At 42.5% G+C, this 20,739-nt stretch overlaps 3 protein-coding genes across 4 annotated transcripts in view; all 3 read right to left on the reverse strand.

The window, feature by feature from the left end:
* Window positions 1-20,739, reverse strand: part of LOC132879260 (E3 ubiquitin/ISG15 ligase TRIM25-like) — a 55,897-nt gene that overhangs the window by 10,355 nt on the left and 24,803 nt on the right. Inside the window, exon 7 of the mRNA XM_060913715.1 lies at window positions 6,794-6,853. Coding sequence (XP_060769698.1) covers window positions 6,794-6,853 — 60 coding nt within the window. The remainder of the gene's footprint in view (window positions 1-6,793; window positions 6,854-20,739) is intronic.
* LOC132878633 (stonustoxin subunit beta-like) lies at window positions 1,517-4,650 on the reverse strand. Its single transcript, XM_060913680.1, has one exon. It carries the CDS (start codon window positions 4,546-4,548, stop codon window positions 3,985-3,987), a length of 564 nt encoding a protein of 187 aa, XP_060769663.1. The 5' UTR covers window positions 4,549-4,650; the 3' UTR covers window positions 1,517-3,984.
* On the reverse strand, window positions 7,613-19,711 carry LOC132878182 (E3 ubiquitin/ISG15 ligase TRIM25-like). 2 transcript variants are annotated; one of them, XM_060913647.1, is made up of 2 exons: window positions 18,984-19,709; window positions 7,613-7,823 (listed from the first exon to the last, which is right to left on the reverse strand). In XM_060913647.1, exons 1-2 carry the CDS (start codon window positions 19,581-19,583, stop codon window positions 7,695-7,697), a joined length of 729 nt encoding a protein of 242 aa, XP_060769630.1. In that variant the 5' UTR covers window positions 19,584-19,709; the 3' UTR covers window positions 7,613-7,694. The 2 variants fall into 2 exon arrangements, with proteins under 2 accessions (XP_060769630.1, XP_060769631.1); XM_060913648.1 differs by lacking the exon at window positions 7,613-7,823 and adding an exon at window positions 8,551-8,747 and having other exon boundaries at window positions 18,984-19,711.

Below are 20,739 nucleotides of genomic sequence, written 5' to 3' on the forward strand. Positions count from 1 at the left end.
GAAGACGTTTCACTTCTTTGTCAGTTCATGCTTGTCTGACTAGACTAGGACTAGTCCTAGGTGAAACGTCTGCGTTCAATTAAATTTCCTCGCGATAACTATGACCTGGCTGAATGAGAATATTCACAGGCTCTGAGACATGCGGTACGTATACATACTGCTCAAGTTAGGAGTCTGAGTGCATTTCTACTCTCAGCCCCCTCTAATGATTGGAAATTGCATAGTGTAGCTTTGTGAAAACGTATTAACTTTGTATCTAAAGATGCTGTTTCACTGGCTTTAATGCCAACATTAGTTTTCTCTGGTTTGTGTTAAATGTTCTTCCAACAGATGCATCTTCAGAATCAACCCAGATCAAGGGACCAAAGTCTAGCGAAAAGCAAAGGGACGTCAGTATGCTGTCAACCCAAGGGTGCTGAGCCTCCTTTCCAAAATTGCCAATTTTGAATGGACAGAGTAAAAGGGTGAGATCACTACCTCACCAAACAAACACGTGTCCATGTGAATGCCAGGACCAAAGGTTTCCAAGTAGAACAGTGCATTGAAATAAGTTGATGAATGTTATTGAAGTGTTAATTCATTTGAGACAAACTTTTTGTAAGCACAGCCTTTTTCTATATATTGTTTCGGTTTTTTTTTTAACTTGCAATAGATTAAAGATTTCTGTTCTCAGTGTCTCACTCTGCGGCTGGCGTGTTGTTAGATATAAGGTGCATCAGACTTGTTCATGTGTTGTGCCTATTTGGCACACAAATTGAAGCTTCAATTTGGAGGCCCTTCATTCAAAAGAGCACTCTGGGGGTTCATGATGCCCTTATCATTAAGTGTAAATGCATTGATGAATGTTTGAATAAAACATTCAACAGCAAGAAGCTAATCGTTGTTGCTACTTCTTGCCTGGACGATTGCAATCCTTTTCCCTGACTTTGCCTTTCCTCATTTTATTTTTGTCAGATTCATTGGCATTATATCCAGAATTACAGTTTGAATATTAAAGTATAAGTCTACACCAGCACTTTTATACATACAAGTACTAGTGAACAAGATTGTGAATAAGATTTACCTTAACATTACAGAGAAAAATATCAGTAGGGACATGCATGTAAATCTTTTATATAATGAGCTACATATTTAATTAGTTTGAATGTAACAATATAGATATAAAACTAATCTTTACCTAATAATTACAGAGAAAAACGTTAGGTTGTTAGTGTGGACATAAACCTTTATATAAAAAGCCACATTTAATTACAGGTTGACTGTATAATTACATGCAAATATAAAAAGATTTACCTTAAAATTACAGAAATGTTAATATTGTTAGTATGTACAAACTTTAATATACCAGGTTACATATTTAATTACAGTCATTTTACATGAATTTGTATGTAATTTAAGAGAACTGAAGATCATGTAAAATGAATATTGTATTTTTCTGTAAAAGAGATGTAGTTTATCATTAGTCATAATACTTAGAATATCAGATGGATTGATTTACAGAATGTCTAATTTTAGTTTTGTACATTATTTTTAAAGAACAGGAAAACTGCTGTAAATTAGTCATACTGTAAAATTAGGTTTTTTAGTGTTCCTCATATCTGGGAAATTTAATAACTTATTACAGAATGGTGAATTTTGTGATCAGGTTAAGTCTCTTCAACCTCCAAAATGAGGTCAAAATAGCAATTGGCATGGGTAAAAAAAACTTTCACGGATAAGGAAACAAGAACAAAAGGATCTGTTTGATAAAATTAATACATTAGTAAATAACACACAACTATCCTTAGAAAACATTTAAGAATTAGTCACTGCAGTCTCAACTAGACGAAATGTAAACAATAAAGGCAAATGGAGCTTCCACTCGATCAAGAGCTGGATGGATCGAACAGGGTGAAAAAAGTTCATCGTATTTCTTCAGACTTGAAAAACAGACAAACTCAGAAAAAATGAGTAAGCTTATGACCAATGATAATATAATAGATCAGAAATGAGTACGGGATGAAATTTGGCTTGTTTATTGTAACTTAAATTTAAATCAGAATGTGACGTCTTATTTTATCCCATCAATGATGACCTCAAAAAACTGGATGAAGACAAACATACACTTGATGAGGAATGAACTATAACAGGAATTGAAATTGCATTAAAACAAATGAAAAATGGTAAATCACCAGGAATCGATGGCTTAACATCTGAATTTTTAAAATACTTTTGGGTGGATATTAAAAAAATATATTATATAGAGCATTTTTAGAATGCATTCACAAAGGATGTTTATCCCCAACGATGAAGACAGGCTTAATAACCTTGCTACCAAAACCCAAAAAAGACTTGTTGGTTGACAACTGGAGACCTATAACCTTACTATACAATGATTATAAATTACTTGCCTTAGTATCTGCTAATCGTTTAAAGCGTGTACTTGTAAAACTTGTCGACGAATATCAATCAGCCTTCATGAAGGGAAAATATATTCAAAACCACGTCCGACTGATTCTGGATATGATTGATTACCAATCAATTATTCAATCAGTCTCGTTTTATTTCTAGACTTTTTCAAAGCATTCAACACTGTGGAGCACAATTTTATGTTTATAAAACTCAAATCTTGGATTTGGAAAAGGGCTATGCAAGGTTATTAAAATATTTCACAATTATATTTATAGTTATATCTCCCGTAACCCTGGAATGGCACCAAAATTTAAGATTTTACGTGGAATCAGACAAGGCTGCCCAATTTCACCAAAATTATGTCCACAAATGCGGGCGTACTTAACCTTGTGGAATAATAGAACCATTACTATTAATAGGAAGACTTTATTTCAACAAGAATGGAATGATAAAGTTTTAGATATTACTGGTCTAATGGATGAAAATGGACATTTAATGCAATTTAATTCGTTTGTAAAAAAGTTTCATTTAAAATGTGTCTAAAGAGAATTTAATCAAATTTGTAGAGCTATTCCACCTCCCTTAAGGTTCACGATAAAAAATACCGTTGAATATTCAAAGGTGTCGGTCAAACTGCCTGAATTGAAAATCGGTGAATTGGAAATTGGTGAAAAATCTAATAAAGGAATTAGAAATATTTTAAAATGGAAGCTATTCCCTGATTTAAAAAAAAAAAAAAGAATAACTGACGATGGAGGAACGCTAACAAATACACACTGTAGTTTTCTTAGATGGCCAATTTCACCCACAGTGAAAGAAATTCAGTTTAAAATACTGAACAATATTTATCCAGCTGCTGAAACTCTCAGGAAAAGGTTGAATTTGCTTCTGTCTGACAATGAGTTCAGCACAGAAACTCCATCACTGGGGGAAACTTTATTCTCCTGTGCTCTTATCTTTTATTCTGCAAAGCTTTGATTGTAATATTTGAATAAAAATCCCAAACTCACAGATAAAGCTGGATTTATAAGGTTCTATCTGCGGGCCAATCATCATCCAGGCTGAATATGGGATGAACACGACATCGGCAGCCTGAACCGATCATGTACTGGATGTTCTAATGGAGTTTAAATATTGTTCAATGTTTTACAATCAAATCTCAGGGTTTAGAAACAACTTCAGATTTGAAAAAGTGAATGTGGATTTTACATCTTAGAACACAAGCAGAAAAATCAAATTCATTCCAAAAGTGATGTTTTATTTTTATATAGTGTGACCTGAACAGGTTTAAAATGTTGTTCTGTTCTGGCTTTATTACTGTTTATTAGTTATTTAATGAGACGCTGCTTAATATGAAACAAACACAACTTTATAATGCGAAGGTCATGAGATCATTTTCTTTTTAAATTTGACGAGTTTCTTGTCTGACAGTTAATTTTTAACATTTCCTTTTGAATTATTTTAAATTATTCATCTGTTTGAATTTAAATATTAAAATGAGTGTTTTTGTGTAGCTGGATTGTGTTCTAGTGAAACAGACGACTGAGCAACAACGTGGCAACATGCAGGAATTTTACAGAAAACACTACACACTTATTCTGGATCACACAATCTCACTGGAGAATCCAAGTCAACCCCAAACCCAGCGTATAGAGTCTGAGTGAATGTGGTGTGGACTCTGTGGAGGAGCTTCATCGTGTCAGAGACGCTGTAGAAGGACAGAGTTCCTGCACTGTGATCCACATACACTCCTATTCTGGAGGCTGATGGAACTCTGAGATCAGTCTTAATGCTGTTGTGATAGAAAGAGAGAGAAGAAGAACACCGCAGACTCCAGGACTGATTGTTGAGTCCAAACAGACACTCATCACCCCGTCCTTTCCTGCTGATGTCTTTATATGAGACTGATATGGACACACCAGCACCGCTCCGCTCCACCTCCCAGTAACAGCGTCCACACACACTCTCCTTACACAACACCTGCCACCAGTAATCAAATCTCTCTGGATGATCAGAGTAACGCTGCTCTCTCTCACTGCCTCTCACCGCTCTGTTCTTCTCAGACAGAATGAGGCGACGATGTGCCGTGTTGGGATCCAGAGTCAGATAACAGAAATCTAAAATAAAAGAGAAAAACAAACTGAACAATGTGAACATGAATATCCGCGCTGGGGGCGTGGTCACGAAAACAGCAGTTCGGTTGCAGTGAAAACTTTTCTCTGTAGAACCCTGTCACTCCCCCCCTCCCCCCACTCTGGGCTCAAGAACACAATAGGGCAATAATATAACAACCAATCAGAATTCAGATACATCCTGTTGCCAACTAAAACAGTGTTGCCAAATTGGGCGGGTTTGACGTTTTTTCGGCGGGTTTTTATCAGATGTTTATAAACATTTTGCACGAATGTTCTGTGTGAGAATGCAGCCAGAGACACTTCTACAGCCTTAGAAGGACTTTGATGCAGCGCATTCTATGTACTCTCTCCGTCCACTAGTCTCCATCCAATCCAATCCATATTAAACACTTCTGTGACCCAATCAGAGATCGCGGGCATCACACGACACAGAGACCTAGTTTACCCAGCACCCCTTAGGTATTTTAAACAACCAAAATCCAGCATTGGCTTAAATTGACCATTAACAATAAACAATCTCATTAAGTATTATTTAAACAAAAAATGTCGATGTAACTGTAAGACTAATATGAATGTGTGTAATGTAGTGCAGAAACTGAACTCATAAACTAGTAAATAAGAATGACGCAATCCATTCTCCATTTTCTCTTCTCATGTTACATTCAGCCATGCATCGCAGCCTCACTTTTTTTTAAATTGAAGTATATAAAACAGGTACAATCTAACAAATCCACAAAAATCAGGATAACAGATGAAGAAAATACATGGATGTAGACAAAAATAAATTAAGCAGAATAACTAGGCCTATAAAATTAATAAAACAAACAGGATAAAAAGATAAATAAAAATAAATAACCGCAGCAATGCAGATGTTAGGTATGCATCGTAGCCTAACATAGCCTACATAATATTATGCGTGTGCGCCACCTACTGGTGCATGTAGGATTCAGAACACAGCAGATGATTGCAGAGTTATAATCTGATTGAACCACACGGAGCCGAGTACCAGACAGCAGATTCTTCACCTCCAGCACTGACGGGCTCATGCTGCTATTTGTTCGATTTACAAATAGTATACTGGACTTTAGCTGCATATTTTTACTTTACAAGATAGGCATCAAGTCCATTTTACATTTTAGGCGGTTTTAAGTGCATGTTGGGGGGTTTCGAACATATTTTGGCTGGAAAACGTCAGCAGTATCTGGCAACCCTGAAGTAAAATTGTAACCTGTCAAAGTTCTCGAGCCCTCGTGCTGTTTTACCGTTAGATCAATCACATATCAGCTTAAACTAGCATTCTAAAACTAGTTAAAGATCCCACAGAAGAGAGCGACTCCCCCTGCCAGCCTCATGGAACGCAGTGTTTAAGGCTCCGGATGGGTTTTATTTCCATTTATGAGGGAAAGGAACATACACCCTCCCGACAGTCAGTGCGCTATTCGCTTGGAAAACATATTTGCAAATTGGTAGAATGAGTTCATCATCACATGCAAGATTTGCAGTTAATCAAATGGATTTCATATTATTATTATTATTATTATTATTATTATTATTCATGAATTACTACAGTTCTGAACTTCAAATGTTAAAAGTCTGGCCTTTGGAGAGATGATGGAGACTCTTTTGGTGGAACACAACGGAGCAAAATATTGTGACCCTCTAATGTTGACCTGAAGTTGGCACCACTGGGGGTTGGCATTGGGTTTTTGTCCCCACCAATGTTAATACCAAACCTACGCCCTTGCCTACATGTTATCTCGTTCTAATTGTTGTGACTTTTATCCAAATGACAGCTGGCAATACGTTGTTACTTTGCACTTTTTGTTGATCTGGGTACTAATCTTTGAGAAACTGGATTGGCAGAATGTTGCCTGTGAAGAAAAGAATGTCTTTTTATTACCCTGTGCCAAGTTAATATTCACTTCAGTGCAATTTTTAAGAGCCATAAATTGTATTTTATTTATTGTTTTTGTTGTGAGTGGTTTTGTTTGATTGTTGTTTTATTTCTTTAGCTTATTTATTTAGATTTATTTTTTACGTTCCACTGTTGAATTGAATAAGTTGACTGAATTAAAAAGTTTACTGTCCTATGAAAGGGTGTATTTGCATGATCATTATTATTTTACTAGTGGCATAAAATTGTCTTGAAAAGACGTCAACAATAATATCGTTTATCGCAATAATTTCTGACACAATGTATTGTCCAACAAAATTTGTTATCGTGACAGGCCTAGAAGTGTGTGTGTGTGTGTGTGTGTTAGATGTACATTTCAGAAACTCTTCTCTGCTCTGTGGTTCTGGTCCTGAAATGATCTGAACTGCTGCAGCTGTGGAGAGAAAAATGGAAACATGAGTTTGTGTAAAAGATGGAAAGAGTTTAAAGTGATCCAGTCAGTTTATTCATTTTAAATCAGTGTTTTAGTTCAAAGTGTCGGGTGAATAAAGTGTCTGCAGAAAAGAAAGCAGGAGCATCGCTAAGAAATAACACATCACTGTGTTTCTCCAGCAGGAACAGCTCCTCTTACCATGTGGAGGGATTTTGTTGAATTCCTCCTCACAGAATTCCTCGAGTCTCTTTTTCAGATCTGAGAGAGAATTCCTCACTCCATCAAATGAGAGATGTTGATGGACAGTGACTCTGGATGTGTGAAACGATGGTCTTTTCCATGGAGGAGAGCGACGTCCAGAAGCTAAAACCTACAGAAAGCAAATGAAATGTAAAACCCACTTGTGATGTCAGACAGGGACATTTATTGTTCCCTTAATGAGAGGTGTTTTAGAGAGTGTGTGAGGAACAGCTGGCTCTGTAGATCAGACAGTGAGTGTTACCTGGAGGAAATGGATGTGATCGTGTGTGTGTGAAAGCTGCTCCAGCTCAGTGACTCTCCTCTGAAGATCAGCAATCTCCTGCTCCAGTTGCTCCAGGAGTCGTTCAGCTCGACTCAGTTCAGCCTTCTCCTGATCTCTGATCAGCTCCGTCACCTCCCAGCGCTTTTTCTCCATGGAGCTGATCAGCTCAGTAAAGATCCTCTCACTGTCCTCCACTGCTGTCTGTGCACTGAGCTGTTAGGACACACACACACACACACACACAAGATTTAAAGCTCATCTATCATTCCCTCTCTTACTGGGACTGTAAATGACTCGTTGTCCATGTTGTGTGTGTTTCTAGGAGCAGCTCTGTCTCTGCTCACTGCTCACCTTTATAGTGTTCACAGCCTGTTTCAGCTCCTGCACCTTCTTCTGCTTCTCCTGGATTCTCTGCTGGGATTTCATCTGCTCCTCCTTTAACTCACTCTGAGGACAAATAAAATACATTCAGCTTTTTATACAGTACGAGCGAACTGGTTCCATATTAATGTCAGTTCAAAGTACATTCATGTTTTGCTCTGAAGGTTATGTACTCTGTGTGTGTGTGTGTGTGTGTGTGTGTGTGTGAGAGAGAGAGAGAGAGAAATGTTCACTAACTGATCTGGGTTGGGTTTCCCGAAAGCCTCTTAAGGCCAAGAGAGTTTTAAATGACCTCTTAAGATCCATCATCAAGCTAACGTGGTTTTCCCGAACAACATCGTAGCACAAGTCGTCCTTTAGTTTGCTCGGAATTTACGAGAGACCCGGAGCACTCGTTCAAAACAAAGAGCGACTCGCTCGCTGCCGAATCCACAGAATGCGCATGCGGCTCTGAGGGACTCTCACAGTCAGCGGGGGAAACTGGGGTTGAATCTGCTGCTGGTGTTCAATTAGTTTTCTTCTACATTGCAAGGACATTGAGTTAATTATCAGAGGTGGACAGTAACGAAGTACATTTACTTGAGTTCTGTACTGAAGTACACTTTTTGAGTATCTGTACTTTACTTGAGTATTTTTTTTTGGAAACTTATGACTTTAACTTCACTACATTTGAAAGACAAATATTGTACTTTTTACTCCACTACATTTCTATCAAGGTCCTCGTTACTCGTTACTATGAAGCAGCTTTGAAAGTGGATGTTTTTTCTTTTCTTTTCTAAAGCGTGATTGGTTTTTCCGCAGGTGACACTGAGACAGTCTATCAGTAATCACTAGGGTCACGTCACGTCCATAGACTGGATAAAATCAAGATCAATGATTTCTCCGCAGCATTATTTAACACGATCAGTTGATGGCAGGATGGAAGGAGGCGGTTCTTCTGGGGAATGCACACACCCACGGTTCTATAGCTAGAACCCATGGTTCAGTTTTCTGAAAGGAATAAAGAGTCGTTTCATTTTAAATGTTAGCTTTGTTTGTCTAAAATGGAGCACATCACAGCCTACAGAAACTCGCTGTCTGACCTGCGGAAGCATATTGAGGAATATAAACGTTTTATTCCAAGAGAAAGCTTGCAGTGAAGTTGTCTGTGCTTTAGAGCTCGCGATAACGTTGCAATCGCTACACAGTCTGATTAGTCAAATGACTTTCTGTGGATTTGCCAAGTTGCCATAGTCTTGTCCACGGCTAATGTTTACACATAGCTAGTTAACTTGGACACTGTTAGTTATGTCCAATATGATTGCCTTCAGGGACGCGAGCTACAAAGACGCTCTTTGTCCTGTTGCTCTTTAGACTCCTTCTTACGAGTGAGTTCGGGAAAAGCACGTACAGAGACAACGTTCATTCCTTAAGAGAGTCTCTCAACTCTCTCTTTTGGTCTGAGGGGCACCGTTATCAGGAAACTCACCCCGAACCAGATTACCACCATCACTGAAGATAAATTTAACACTCTGTTCACCAGAACACAGACAATTTTAATCAGCTTTTACAGAATCCTTCTGATTGAGACACTCCAGGGCTTTACATTAGCACCCGCCCACCCACCAAATGCAGGTAAAATTCGGCTTTGGCGGGTAATAACTTTAGTCTCACTAGCCACTTTGGCGGGTGGTTTATTCTGTGGTATGACAATATATTTTAATTGTAGTTTTCTCTGAAGGCATCTGATATAATAAACGCATTGCAATGTAATATTACGCGCCTACAACTCCCATGAGCACCTGCATAAACATTCTGACACAACATGTTAGAATTGTTTAGAGCGTCTCAGATAAAAATCAATGATACGGTAACCTGCGGTTAATGAACGAAGCAACAAAGTTGCTGACGACTGACAAGCGCACTATGTGGCGGCATATAGCTGGAGTTTCAAACCCTGCTGCTCAGGGAAAAAGGGGCAGAGATGCGCAGGGCCGGAGCAGCTTTTTAAAATCACCGAGGTCCGTGATGCGCAAAGCTCATGCCGAAAAATGTTCACCATATTTAAATGAGAGGGGTGAATTACACGTCACACAAGAGATCTATTCCTGAAATTACTCTTAATGGTGTTTGAACCGAATATCATCAGTTTTGAAAAAAAAAATCATGTACAGTGGTGCTTGAAAGTTTGTGAACCCTTTAGAATTTTCTATATTTCTGCATAAATATGACCCAAAACATCAGCTTTTCACACAAGTCCTAAAAGTAGATAAAGAGAACCCAGTTAAACAAATGAGACAAAAATATTATACTTGGTCATTTATTTAATGAGGAAAATGATCCAATATTACAGATCTGTGAGTGGCAAAAGTATGTGAACCTCTAGGATTAGCAGTTCATTTGAAGGTGAAATTAGAGTCAGGTGTTTTCAATCAATGGGATGATAATCAGGTGTGAGTGGGCACCCTGTTTTATTTAAAGAACAGGGATCTATCAAAGTCTGATCTTCACAACACATGTTTGTGGAAGTGTATCATGGCATGAACAAAGGAGATTTCTGAGGACCTCAGAAAAAGCGTTGTTGATGCTCATCAGGCTGGAAAAGGTTACAAATGTTAGGACTAGGACTGTTTTGGCCTCTAGAGGCCGCTGTTCTTTCCTTTTCATGTCATGTTTATTTTGACCTCTAGAGGCCGCCACTGTTCCTGTGTTTTGTGTTGTGTTAATTGCCTGTTTAGTCCTGATTATCTTCATCTGTGTTCAATTTAGTTTGTGTATTTATACCCCCTGAGTTCAGTCCTCTTGTCACGGAGTCTTTGTGCTGTTATGTTTATCTCCAGTTTCCTCTGTACCGGGTTCTTTGTTTTGCACTTTGCTTTTCTTTTGGACTTAAGTATTCACTGTGTTTTTGGATCTGAGCTTTTGCATTTTTGCCTTTTCCTTTTTGGACTTTGAACTTTTGGATTTTTTTTATTTTTTCCCTTTGTCTCCCCAGTGTTGGATTATACTCTTTGTTTTTTTGTTGTTTTTTGTTTTGCCCTGGATTGTATATAGTGTATATAGTATAAATAAACCTTTTGATATTTTTTCTACTTCTGCCTCACGCCTCTGCATTTGAGTCATCCCCCTGGTGGCCTAGTGGGGGTTTGCTGGATTATCACACCAACGAACCAGGTTCGAATCCCAGCAAAACCCTAACAGAAAGACTCCGTCATGACCGACTCAGCAGAGGCTGAGTCAACTGTCTACCCGGCCAACCTTCAGGGAATTACGGCAGCTCCGACACACTTCGGAGTGACCATGGACGCTCATGGACGTACGCTCACCAGCCAACGTGAGGCCCTTGCTCGCCATGAGGAACTGCTTCAGCAAATTGGGAAAACCCTGGCACAGCTGACATCTCTGCCTGCATCTCCTGATCCAGCTCCCGCTCCTGTGCCACCTGCCATGCTACCTTCTTCACCTCGCGAACCCAGCCTTCCTGCACCACAGAGGTACGACGGCAAGCACAGTGAGTGCCGAGAGTTCCTTACCCAGTGTCAACTCACCTTTGAGCTTCAGCCTACCACCTACACTACGGATCGCCGCAAGATTGCCTTTGTGATCACCTTATTAGCTGGTAAGGCGCGAGCCTGGGCTACTGCTTTCTGGCAAAGACAGGGACCTGAGTGCCTTGATTTCCAGCTGTTTTCTGAAGAGATGCTTCGGGTCTTTGATCAGGCGGACATCAGTACCGACGCAGCCCGAAAGCTCATGTCCATCCGGCAAGGAGGAAGCGTTGCAGATTACGCCATCTCGTTTCGAACGCTCGCAGCAGTAAGTGGATGGAACGAGACTGCCCTGGTGTCAGCCTTCCACCATGGTCTGTCTGACCCCATCAAAGACGGTCTGGCCTCTATTGGATGCCCAAGTGACCTCGAAACCCTCATCTCACATGCTATTCGTCTGGACAACAGGATGAGAGAACGCCACCAAGCCTTGAGCCCCCCCAGCCTCCCTACCTCTACCTGGAAACCGTCTACCTCCTTCAGTGACTGTCCAGAACCCATGCAAGTGGGTCGTACTCGCCTCTCCGCATCTGAGAGGGAGCGCAGAAGGAGGGACAAGTGCTGCATCTACTGTGGCAAGCCTGGTCACTTCCGAGCATCATGTCCCAAACTCTTGGGAAAAGGACCGCCCCGTCCAGCCGAGGGAGGGTTGTGACGGGGCCTACCCTCTCTCCCGGACTCTCTGGCCAAGGAATCTACATCCCGGTCTCCATCTCCTGGGGTGAGTCTGTCCACTCTTGTCAAGCTTTGATAGACTCAGGGGCGGCTGGGAACTTTATGGATATTCACTTTGCCCAAAGCATCAATATACCTACTGCACCTCTTGAAGTCCCTCTGTCTGTGTCTGCCCTCGATGGCCAAGCGTTAGGTGATGGAAGAGTCACCCAAGTTACTTCTCCAGTCTTCCTCCAGTCTCAAGGTCACAAGGAAGAAATATCCCTGCACCTGATTCCTTCACCTGAGTTCCCAGTTATTCTAGGCCTTCCTTGGCTTACTCGCCACAACCCTCGCATAGACTGGGTAACAAGCCAGGTTGTGGAATGGGGCCCTGCATGCCATGCCTCTTGTCTGCTCTCTAGCTCTCCTGTGTCTCCTGCCGAGCCCCCTGATCTCACCGAGTTATCTCAAGTTCCCACAGAGTACTGGGATCTCAAGGAGGTATTCAGCAAGAGCAGGGCCGCCGTTCTTCCTCCGCACCGGGCCTACGACTGTGCCATCGACTTGCTCCCTGGGACTACCCCTCCTTGTGGCAGACTGTTTTCCCTCTCTCAGCCAGAACGCAAGGCCATGGAGGAATACCTCAAAGATGCCCTGGTCTCTGGGTTCATTCGACCCTCCACCTCACCTGCTGGTGCCGGCTTCTTCTTTGTTGGCAAGAAGGATGGGGGGCTCCGACCATGTATTGACTACAGGGGCCTGAACAAGATCACTGTGCGCAACCGATATCCCCTTCCGCTGATGTCCACTGCTTTCGACCTGCTCCAAGGCGCCACCATCTTCACCAAGTTGGACCTACGAAACGCATACCACCTCATCCGTATCCGACAGGGAGACGAGTGGAAGACTGCCTTTAACACCCCATCTGGGCACTACGAATACCAGGTGATGCCCTTCGGACTCACCAACGCACCAGCTGTTTTTCAGGCCCTAATCAACGACGTCTTAAGGGACATGATTAACCTGTACGTTTTTGTCTACCTCGATGACATCCTTATCTTTTCCAAGACCGTGCAGGAGCACCGCCACCATGTCCGCCAGGTTCTCCAGAGGCTGCTACAGAACAATCTGTTCGCCAAGGCCCAGAAATGCGAATTTCATGTTCCCGAGGTCTCCTTTCTGGGATTTATTGTACGGACAGGCCAACTCCAAATGGACCCTGCCAAGACCCTGGCCGTCCGGGACTGGCCTACTCCCAAGTCCGTTAAGGAGGTTCAGCGGTTCTTAGGATTCGCTAACTTCTACCGCAAGTTCATCAGGAACTTCAGTTCTGTAGCAGCACCCATGTCAGACCTCACCAAAGGGACAGGTGGATCTTATGGCTGGTCTCCTCAGGCGGAAAAGGCGTTCAAAGACCTCAAGGACCGCTTCTGCACGGCACCCATTCTGGTCCTCCCAGACACCTCCCAACCATTCATCGTGGAGGTGGACACCTCGGACAGTGGTGTCGGCGCGGTGCTCTCTCAACGTTCGGAAGGAAAGCTGCACCCCTGCGCTTACTTCTCCCACCGCCTGAGTCCTGCGGAGTCCCGGTACGATGTGGGGGATCGAGAACTGCTAGTGGTCAAACTGGCCCTTGAGGAGTGGAGGCACTGGCTGGAGGGAGCGCAACATCCATTCCTGGTTTGGACTGACCACAAGAACCTGGAGTACCTCCAGCAAGCCAAGAGACTGAACCCACGACAGGCTAGGTGGGCCCTGTTTTTCAGTCGGTTTGACTTCACCCTCTCGTACCACCCCGGCTCCAAGAACACCAAACCTGATGCACTATCCAGGCTGTTCTCTGCCACTAACAGGGAAAATGAAGTCGGGCCTATTATCCCTGTGTCCCGGATTGTGGCCCCTGTCCGCTGGGGTATTGAGGAGGCTGTCCGACGAGCCCAACGCCAGGACCCCGGTCCTGGGACGGGGCCACCGGGCCTCTTGTACGTCCCACATCAAGCCCGGGCCAAGGTTCTCCAGTGGGGTCACTCTTCCCCTCTCACCGCCCACCCGGGAGCTCGGAGGACCCTGGACTTCCTGAAAAGACGCTTCTGGTGGCCTAACATGGAGAAGGAAGTAAGGTCATTTGTCCTGTCTTGTGAGGTTTGCACCAGAACCAAGAACCCACGACAGCGTCCCCAGGGTCTCCTGCATCCTCTGACCATTCCCCGGCATCCCTGGTCCCACTTGGCAGTCGACTTCATCACTGGTCTCCCTGAGTCACAAGGTAACACGGTCATTTTGGTCATAGTTGACAGATTCTCCAAGGCCTGCCGCTTCATACCACTGTGCAAACTCCCCTCTGCTCTTGAAACTGCGAAACTTATGTTTAATCATGTCTTCCGAGTCTTTGGTCTTCCACAGGACATCGTCTCAGACCAAGGGCCCCAGTTCTCCTCCCGAGTGTGGCACGGGTTCTGCAAGGTCATCGGAGCCACTGCCAGCCTCTCCTCTGGGTTTCACCCACAGTCCAATGGTCAGACGGAGAGGCTCAACCAGGACCTGGAAACCACCCTGCGAGGCCTGGCTATGGATAACCAGACATCGTGGAGCACCTGGCTGCCATGGGCAGAGTACGCCCACAACACCCTGCAGTCATCGGCCACCAAGCTGTCACCATTCCAGTGCCAATTTGGGTTCCAGCCACCTCTGTTCCCAGACCAGGAGGAGGACGCGGGGGTGCCCTCGGTCAACCAATATGTGAGACAGTGTCGCAAGACCTGGAGCAAGGTCAGGAAGACCCTCATACAGACCTCCAGAACCAACCAGACTCAGGCCAACCGCCATAGAAGACCTGCACACGCTTTCCGCCCTGGGCAGCAGGTTTGGCTGTCCACTAAGGACCTTCCACTGCAGGTGGAGAACCGCAAGCTTGCTCCTCGCTACATTGGCCCCTTCAAGGTGGTGCGTAGGGTGAACCCTGTCTCCTACCGGCTCCAGTTGCCCCGGACTCTGAGGATCAACCCCACTTTCCATGTTTCCCTGTTGCGGCCCGTACTGACGTCTACGTATGCCCCTGCCCCTAGGAACCCCCCACCCCCCCGCATCTTCCAGGGGCAGACTGTGTTCACTGTGAATCGCCTGCTTGACTCCCGCCGGGTCCGCGGCGGGTTGCAATATCTGGTGGACTGGGAGGGCTATGGTCCTGAGGAGCGCTGCTGGGTTCCTGCTCGGGATGTCCTAGATAAAGAACTGTGTCGGGACTTCCATTCGGCCCATCCAGATCGCCCTGGGAACGTCAGGAGACACTCCTAGAGGGGGGGGTCCTGTTAGGACTAGGACTGTTTTGGCCTCTAGAGGCCGCTGTTCTTTCCTTTTCATATCATGTTTATTTTGACCTCTAGAGGCCGCCACTGTTCCTGTGTTTTGTGTTGTGTTAATTGCCTGTTTAGTCCTGATTATCTTCACCTGTGTTCAATTTAGTTTGTGTATTTATACCCCCTGAGTTCAGTCCTCTTGTCACGGAGTCTTTGTGCTGTTATGTTTATCTCCAGTTTCCTCTGTACCGGGTTCTTTGTTTTGCACTTTGCTTTTCTTTTGGACTTAAGTATTCACTGTGTTTTTGGATCTGAGCTTTTGCATTTTTGCCTTTTCCTTTTTGGACTTTGAACTTTTGGATTTTTTTTATTTTTTCCCTTTGTCTCCCCAGTGTTGGATTATACTCTTTGTTTTTTTGTTGTCTTTTGTTTTGCCCTGGATTGTATATAGTGTATATAGTATAAATAAACCTTTTGATATTTTTTCTACTTCTGCCTCACGCCTCTGCATTTGAGTCATCCCCCTGGTGGCCTAGTGGGGGTTTGCTGGATTATCACACCAACGAACCAGGTTCGAATCCCAGCAAAACCCTAACAACAAAACCATCTCTAAAGAGTTTGGACTCCACCAATCGACAGTCAGACAGATTGTGTACAAATGGAGGAGATTAAAGACCACTGTTACCCTCCCCAGGAGTGGTCCACCAAAAAAGATCACTCCAAGAGCAAGGTGTGTAATAGTCGGCGAGGTCACAAAGGACCCCAGAGTAACTTCTAAGCAACTGAAGGCCTCTCTCACATTGGCTAATGTTAATGTTCATGAGTCCATCAGGAGAACACTGAACAACAATGGTGTGCATGGCAGGGTTGCAAGGAGAAAGCCACTGCTCTCCAAAACGAACATTGCTGCTTGTCTGCAGTTTGCTAAAGATCATGTGGACAAGCCAGAAGGCTATTGGAAAAATGTTTTGTGGATGGATGAGACCAAAATAGAACTGTTTGGTTTAAACGAGAAGCATTATATTTGGAGAAAGGAAAACACTGCATTCCAGCATAAGAACCTTATCCCATCTGTGAAACATGGTGATGGTAGTATCATGGTTTGGGCCTGTTTTGCTGCATCTGGGCCAGGACGGCTTGCCATCATTGATGGAACAATGAATTCTGAATTATACCAGCGAATTCTAAAGGAAAATGTCAGGACATCTGTCCATGAACTGAATCTCAAGAGAAGGTGGGTCATGAAGCAAGACAATGACCCTAAGCACACAAGTCATTCTACCAAAGAATGATTAAAGAAGAATAAAGTTAATGTTTTGGAATGGCCAAGTCAAAGTCCTGACCTTAATCCAATTGAAATGTTGTGGAAGGACCTGAAGCGAGCAGTTCATGAGAGGAAACCCACCAACATCCCAGAGTTGAAGCTGTTCTGTACGGAGGAATGGGCAAAAATTCCTCCAAGCCGGTGTGCAGGACTGATCAACAGTTACCGGGAACGTTGAGTTGCAGTTATTGCTGCACAAGGGGGTCACACCAGACACTGAAAGCAAAGGTTCACATACTTTTGCCACTCACAGATATGTAATATTGGATCATTTTCCTCAACAAATAAATGACCAAGTATAATATTTTTGTCTCATTTGTTTAACTGGGTTCTCTTTATCTACTTTTAGGACTTGTGTGAAAAGCTGATGATGTTTTACGTCATATTTATGCAGAAATATAGAAAATTCTAAAGGGTTCACAAACTTTCAAGCACCACTGTATGTGGCAAGAGTAAGAATAATTTAAGCTTGTTTACTGGTTTGATCTGGCCCAAGCAATGAGGACAAAAGATACCCTAACCATGTAGCCTATGGAACTAAGATACATTAACAATCTGGCATCTGTTACACCTACACACACACACAAAAAAAAAAAAAAAAAAAAATTCTGGGAAAAAAAAATCAGTATACACCACCATGTTTTAGGCAAAGTTACCTCAGGCAAAAATAAGTTGAAACTTTCCACTCTATTGCTTTGGCTGATCGAATGATTTATTTTTAAAATCACAAACAAGGCAGGCTACAACCAGAGGCGATTCTAGAGTCTGTTGTGGCCCCAAGCAAAAATTTCCAGGGGGCCCTTCTGACCAGTGTTCATCACCAATATGTTATAAATAATCTGACACCAACGAAAAATGTATGAAACCAAATATTTTTAAATTCCAAATGTGAAAATACAATGGTAAAGAACAATAAAAAACAAAATAACTAAGCCCTCGGGCCCTGACTCTCGGCGGGCCCCTGGGCCAGGGGGCCCCAAACAGTTGCCTGCCTTGCCTGTTCACAAGCTGTGCGTCTGGCTACAACTGCGCTGCTTCGAAAATGTAAATTAAACAGCTTGATGAAAGTGCACTGATGGTTCCCATGAAAACCCCGTGTCTCCTGCACTGCGTTCCTCCGCCGAGTCGCACGCTCATTCGCGTTTGTGTTCTTGGTCTCAGAGCCGCGCACACCAAACACACACAGAAGACAGAATCAGCATTTAACATAATTATCAATGCACTTTTTACGGAGACGTATTAATGTTATTCTTTATTTTTTATCCAGTTGAATATTTAGCGTACAAATGTATTTTCAGCTCTTAAAAATGACTGAGGTCCAGACCGCAGGGGCCTCATAGCTGGCTCCGGCCATGGAGATGAACAAGATGCTAATAGGAAGATAAGACAGTTCAATGACAAATGGAAGTTCGGGTGAGATTGGCTAGTTCATCGCAAAACTGAAAATACCCTGTACTGCGAAGACTGTAGAAAGTCTGGCAAAGACAGGCACCAGTAATTTTAAACTCGAAACTATAAAGGACCACGAAAAGTCAAATGCACACATCGTTACTATAACATCAAAACAGGCGGAGACGGCTGGTTCACTACAGGACAGCATTGCTTTCAGTCCCTGGCTGTCATGAAGTCGGCTGAGCTGGAGAGGATGGAGCTGCTATTTAGAAACGTTCACGCAATTGGAAAGAAGTTGATCCGCCCCAGCTATCAACTTATGGCCTGCTGGAAGCCTCAGGTCATGAAGACCATTTTTCATGGACAATTCAGACTCATCTGATGATGAATGTAATGAGGACATTTAATGTCTCTCTCTACACATGTTCACACACACACTAATAGATAATACATAATATACATAATAATACTTGATAATACACATAATACTTGCATATCAAAACATCAAATGTTTTTCAGTGATAAATGTTTTGAATTGGACTTTTAATATTAGAATCAGTTCAGTTGTACTGAATGTTATTTTTCATATTATACGATATTTCATATTGTAAGGGGCTTGAATTTGAGTTCAATACACAGAATACTCTGTTTATATTTTTGTCTCAACTGGTTGCATGTTTTCATATAGGCAGCGACCTTAACAGCACTGAGTATTGAGTGCTCCTGTAGAGATACATTATACGCTGCCATTCATAATTAAATCTAGATCTTCCGAACTTTAACGCATCATGGTGAAGAAAAAACTGCAATTTCCTGGCAACAAAATTGTGGCTAGTGAAAAGGCTGAATGGCTAGTGACTCGGGAAAACCACTAGCCACAGTGGCCGGTGAGCAAAAAAGTTAATGTAAAGCCCTGATACACACATTGAAATTAAAGTTCAAATCATATCACTGACTAAAGCACCTGTTTCTAGATGGGAAACTATAATTAAGATGATTTAATTCTGGAAAGATTTCTAGTTCTCACCTGTTTCTCAGCTCTTTCTGCTGCAACTGTGACGGTGTCGTGACCTTTGTGATGATCCATCGTACACAAATAACAGATGCAGGTTTGATCAGTACGACAGTAGATCTCAATCAGCTTGTTATGTTCAGAGCAGATCTTCTCTTGGAGTTTTGCTGAGGCTTCAATTAATGTGTGTTTTTTCAAAACAGGAACTTCAAGATGAGGTTTCAGATGAGTTTCACAATAAGAAGCCAAACACATCAGACAGGACTTGACGGCTTTGTGTTTTCTCCCGGTGCAGAAATCACACTCCACATCTCCAGGTCCAGCGTAACAGTGAGGAGGAGAAGCGGCTTGGACTTCAGTCTTCTTCAGTTTCTCCACCACTTCATCCAGCATGTTGTTTCTGCGTAGAACAGGCCTTGTCGTGAAAGTGTCTCTGCACTGAGGACAGCTGTAGACGCCCTTCTGATCCTCCTGATCCCAGCAGCCATTAATACACACCTTACAGAAACTGTGACCACAGAGGATAGTCACCGGATCCTTCAGGAGATCCAGACACACTGGACACATGAACTGGTCCACAGAAAGCTGATCTACTGAAATACTGGCCTCGGCCATTTTCCTGAAATCACACCGAGAAAGAGAGAGAGAGAGAGAGAGAGAGATCAGTTTTGTTTTCTCTGAAATGAGGAGTTACTTCCTGGTTCTGTGTGTGAAAGAGCAATAGAGGAAGAGGAGGAGCACAAACACAGAGAGATCATGAACACTCATCTATTAACCATTTCATCTCCCTTCAGTACAGAAATATAACCCATGTAACTGCACTGATTAGGATTAATAATGAGATGAGATGAGACTCACAGAATGGATCTTAATTTTCAGGACTTTTCCACCTACTGACACCTCAAGCACAACTTTCAGCCTTGTTGATAAATTACAATTGTTTCACTTGAACAGCTTTTTCCTCGTGACATCTTTAAAGTGATCTTCATCCCTAAAGAATGTTGGAGCCATTTTAAAAGTGAGGAGGACGCAGCTGTCAGGAAGGAAAACCATATTTTATTGATTTCGCATTGTTTATTGCAAATAGAAATCACAAAAGTGGATCTTTTTTTCTACATAATCTCCATTTCACTCAGTATGAGCGCTCCAGGCTTAACAAGAGCCTGAACTCTTCATGACGTGCTGTTTGTGGAAACTAATCCACTTTGTGTTGGGCCACATCCCACCACCTCATCGCAGATTAGTTTCCTGGAGCAGCATGCCTCATCCTCTTTTATTCCTTACATCATGATTTATCAAGAACATTATACTGGGTCGATGAAGAGTTCTTTTTCATGAACAGATTGTTGAAATGGAAATGAAGTCAGTAGATGAATATGTCTGAGATCAGAGATCCTGAGTTGCCTCAATCAGTCATTAGATGTGTCTTTGAGAAGTTGGAGAACACTGGAGAACCAGGAGGAAACCCACACTGACACGAGTCATTTTGACATTGTTAACAGACTGAACTGAATGTGCTGAAAGGCAGAAGAAAGAAATCTGCTAGTAGTGTTAACACAAGATGAGCTCAAGATATCAAAAAATCGGAAATTATAAAAGAATATAAAGAAGGTGGCGTACAAGCAATTGACTTTGAATGTCTAAATGCTGTCTTAAAAATAAAATGGTTAAAATGTTTTCTGCTAGGTAAAAATAATATTTCATTTTGTCTTTCCAGAGGTTTATTTGAAAAAAATGTGAGGTATTGAGTTTGTCCTTAAATGTGATTTTA

The sequence above is a fragment of the Neoarius graeffei genome, chromosome 2, assembly GCF_027579695.1.
Source record: "Neoarius graeffei isolate fNeoGra1 chromosome 2, fNeoGra1.pri, whole genome shotgun sequence".
NCBI lineage: Eukaryota > Metazoa > Chordata > Actinopteri > Siluriformes > Ariidae > Neoarius > Neoarius graeffei.

Excerpts from the sequence above, each read along its gene's own strand:
- LOC132878633 (XM_060913680.1), bottom strand. The coding sequence starts at position 4,548 with ATGTTCACATTGTTCAGTTTGTTTTTCTCTTTTATTTTAGATTTCTGT.
- LOC132878182 (XM_060913647.1), bottom strand. The coding sequence starts at position 19,583 with ATGGCCGAGGCCAGTATTTCAGTAGATCAGCTTTCTGTGGACCAGTTC. Across the intron at positions 7,824-18,983 it reads CAGAAAGAGCTGAGAAACAG|AGTGAGTTAAAGGAGGAGCA; the intron begins GTGAGAACTAGA and ends ATTTGTCCTCAG.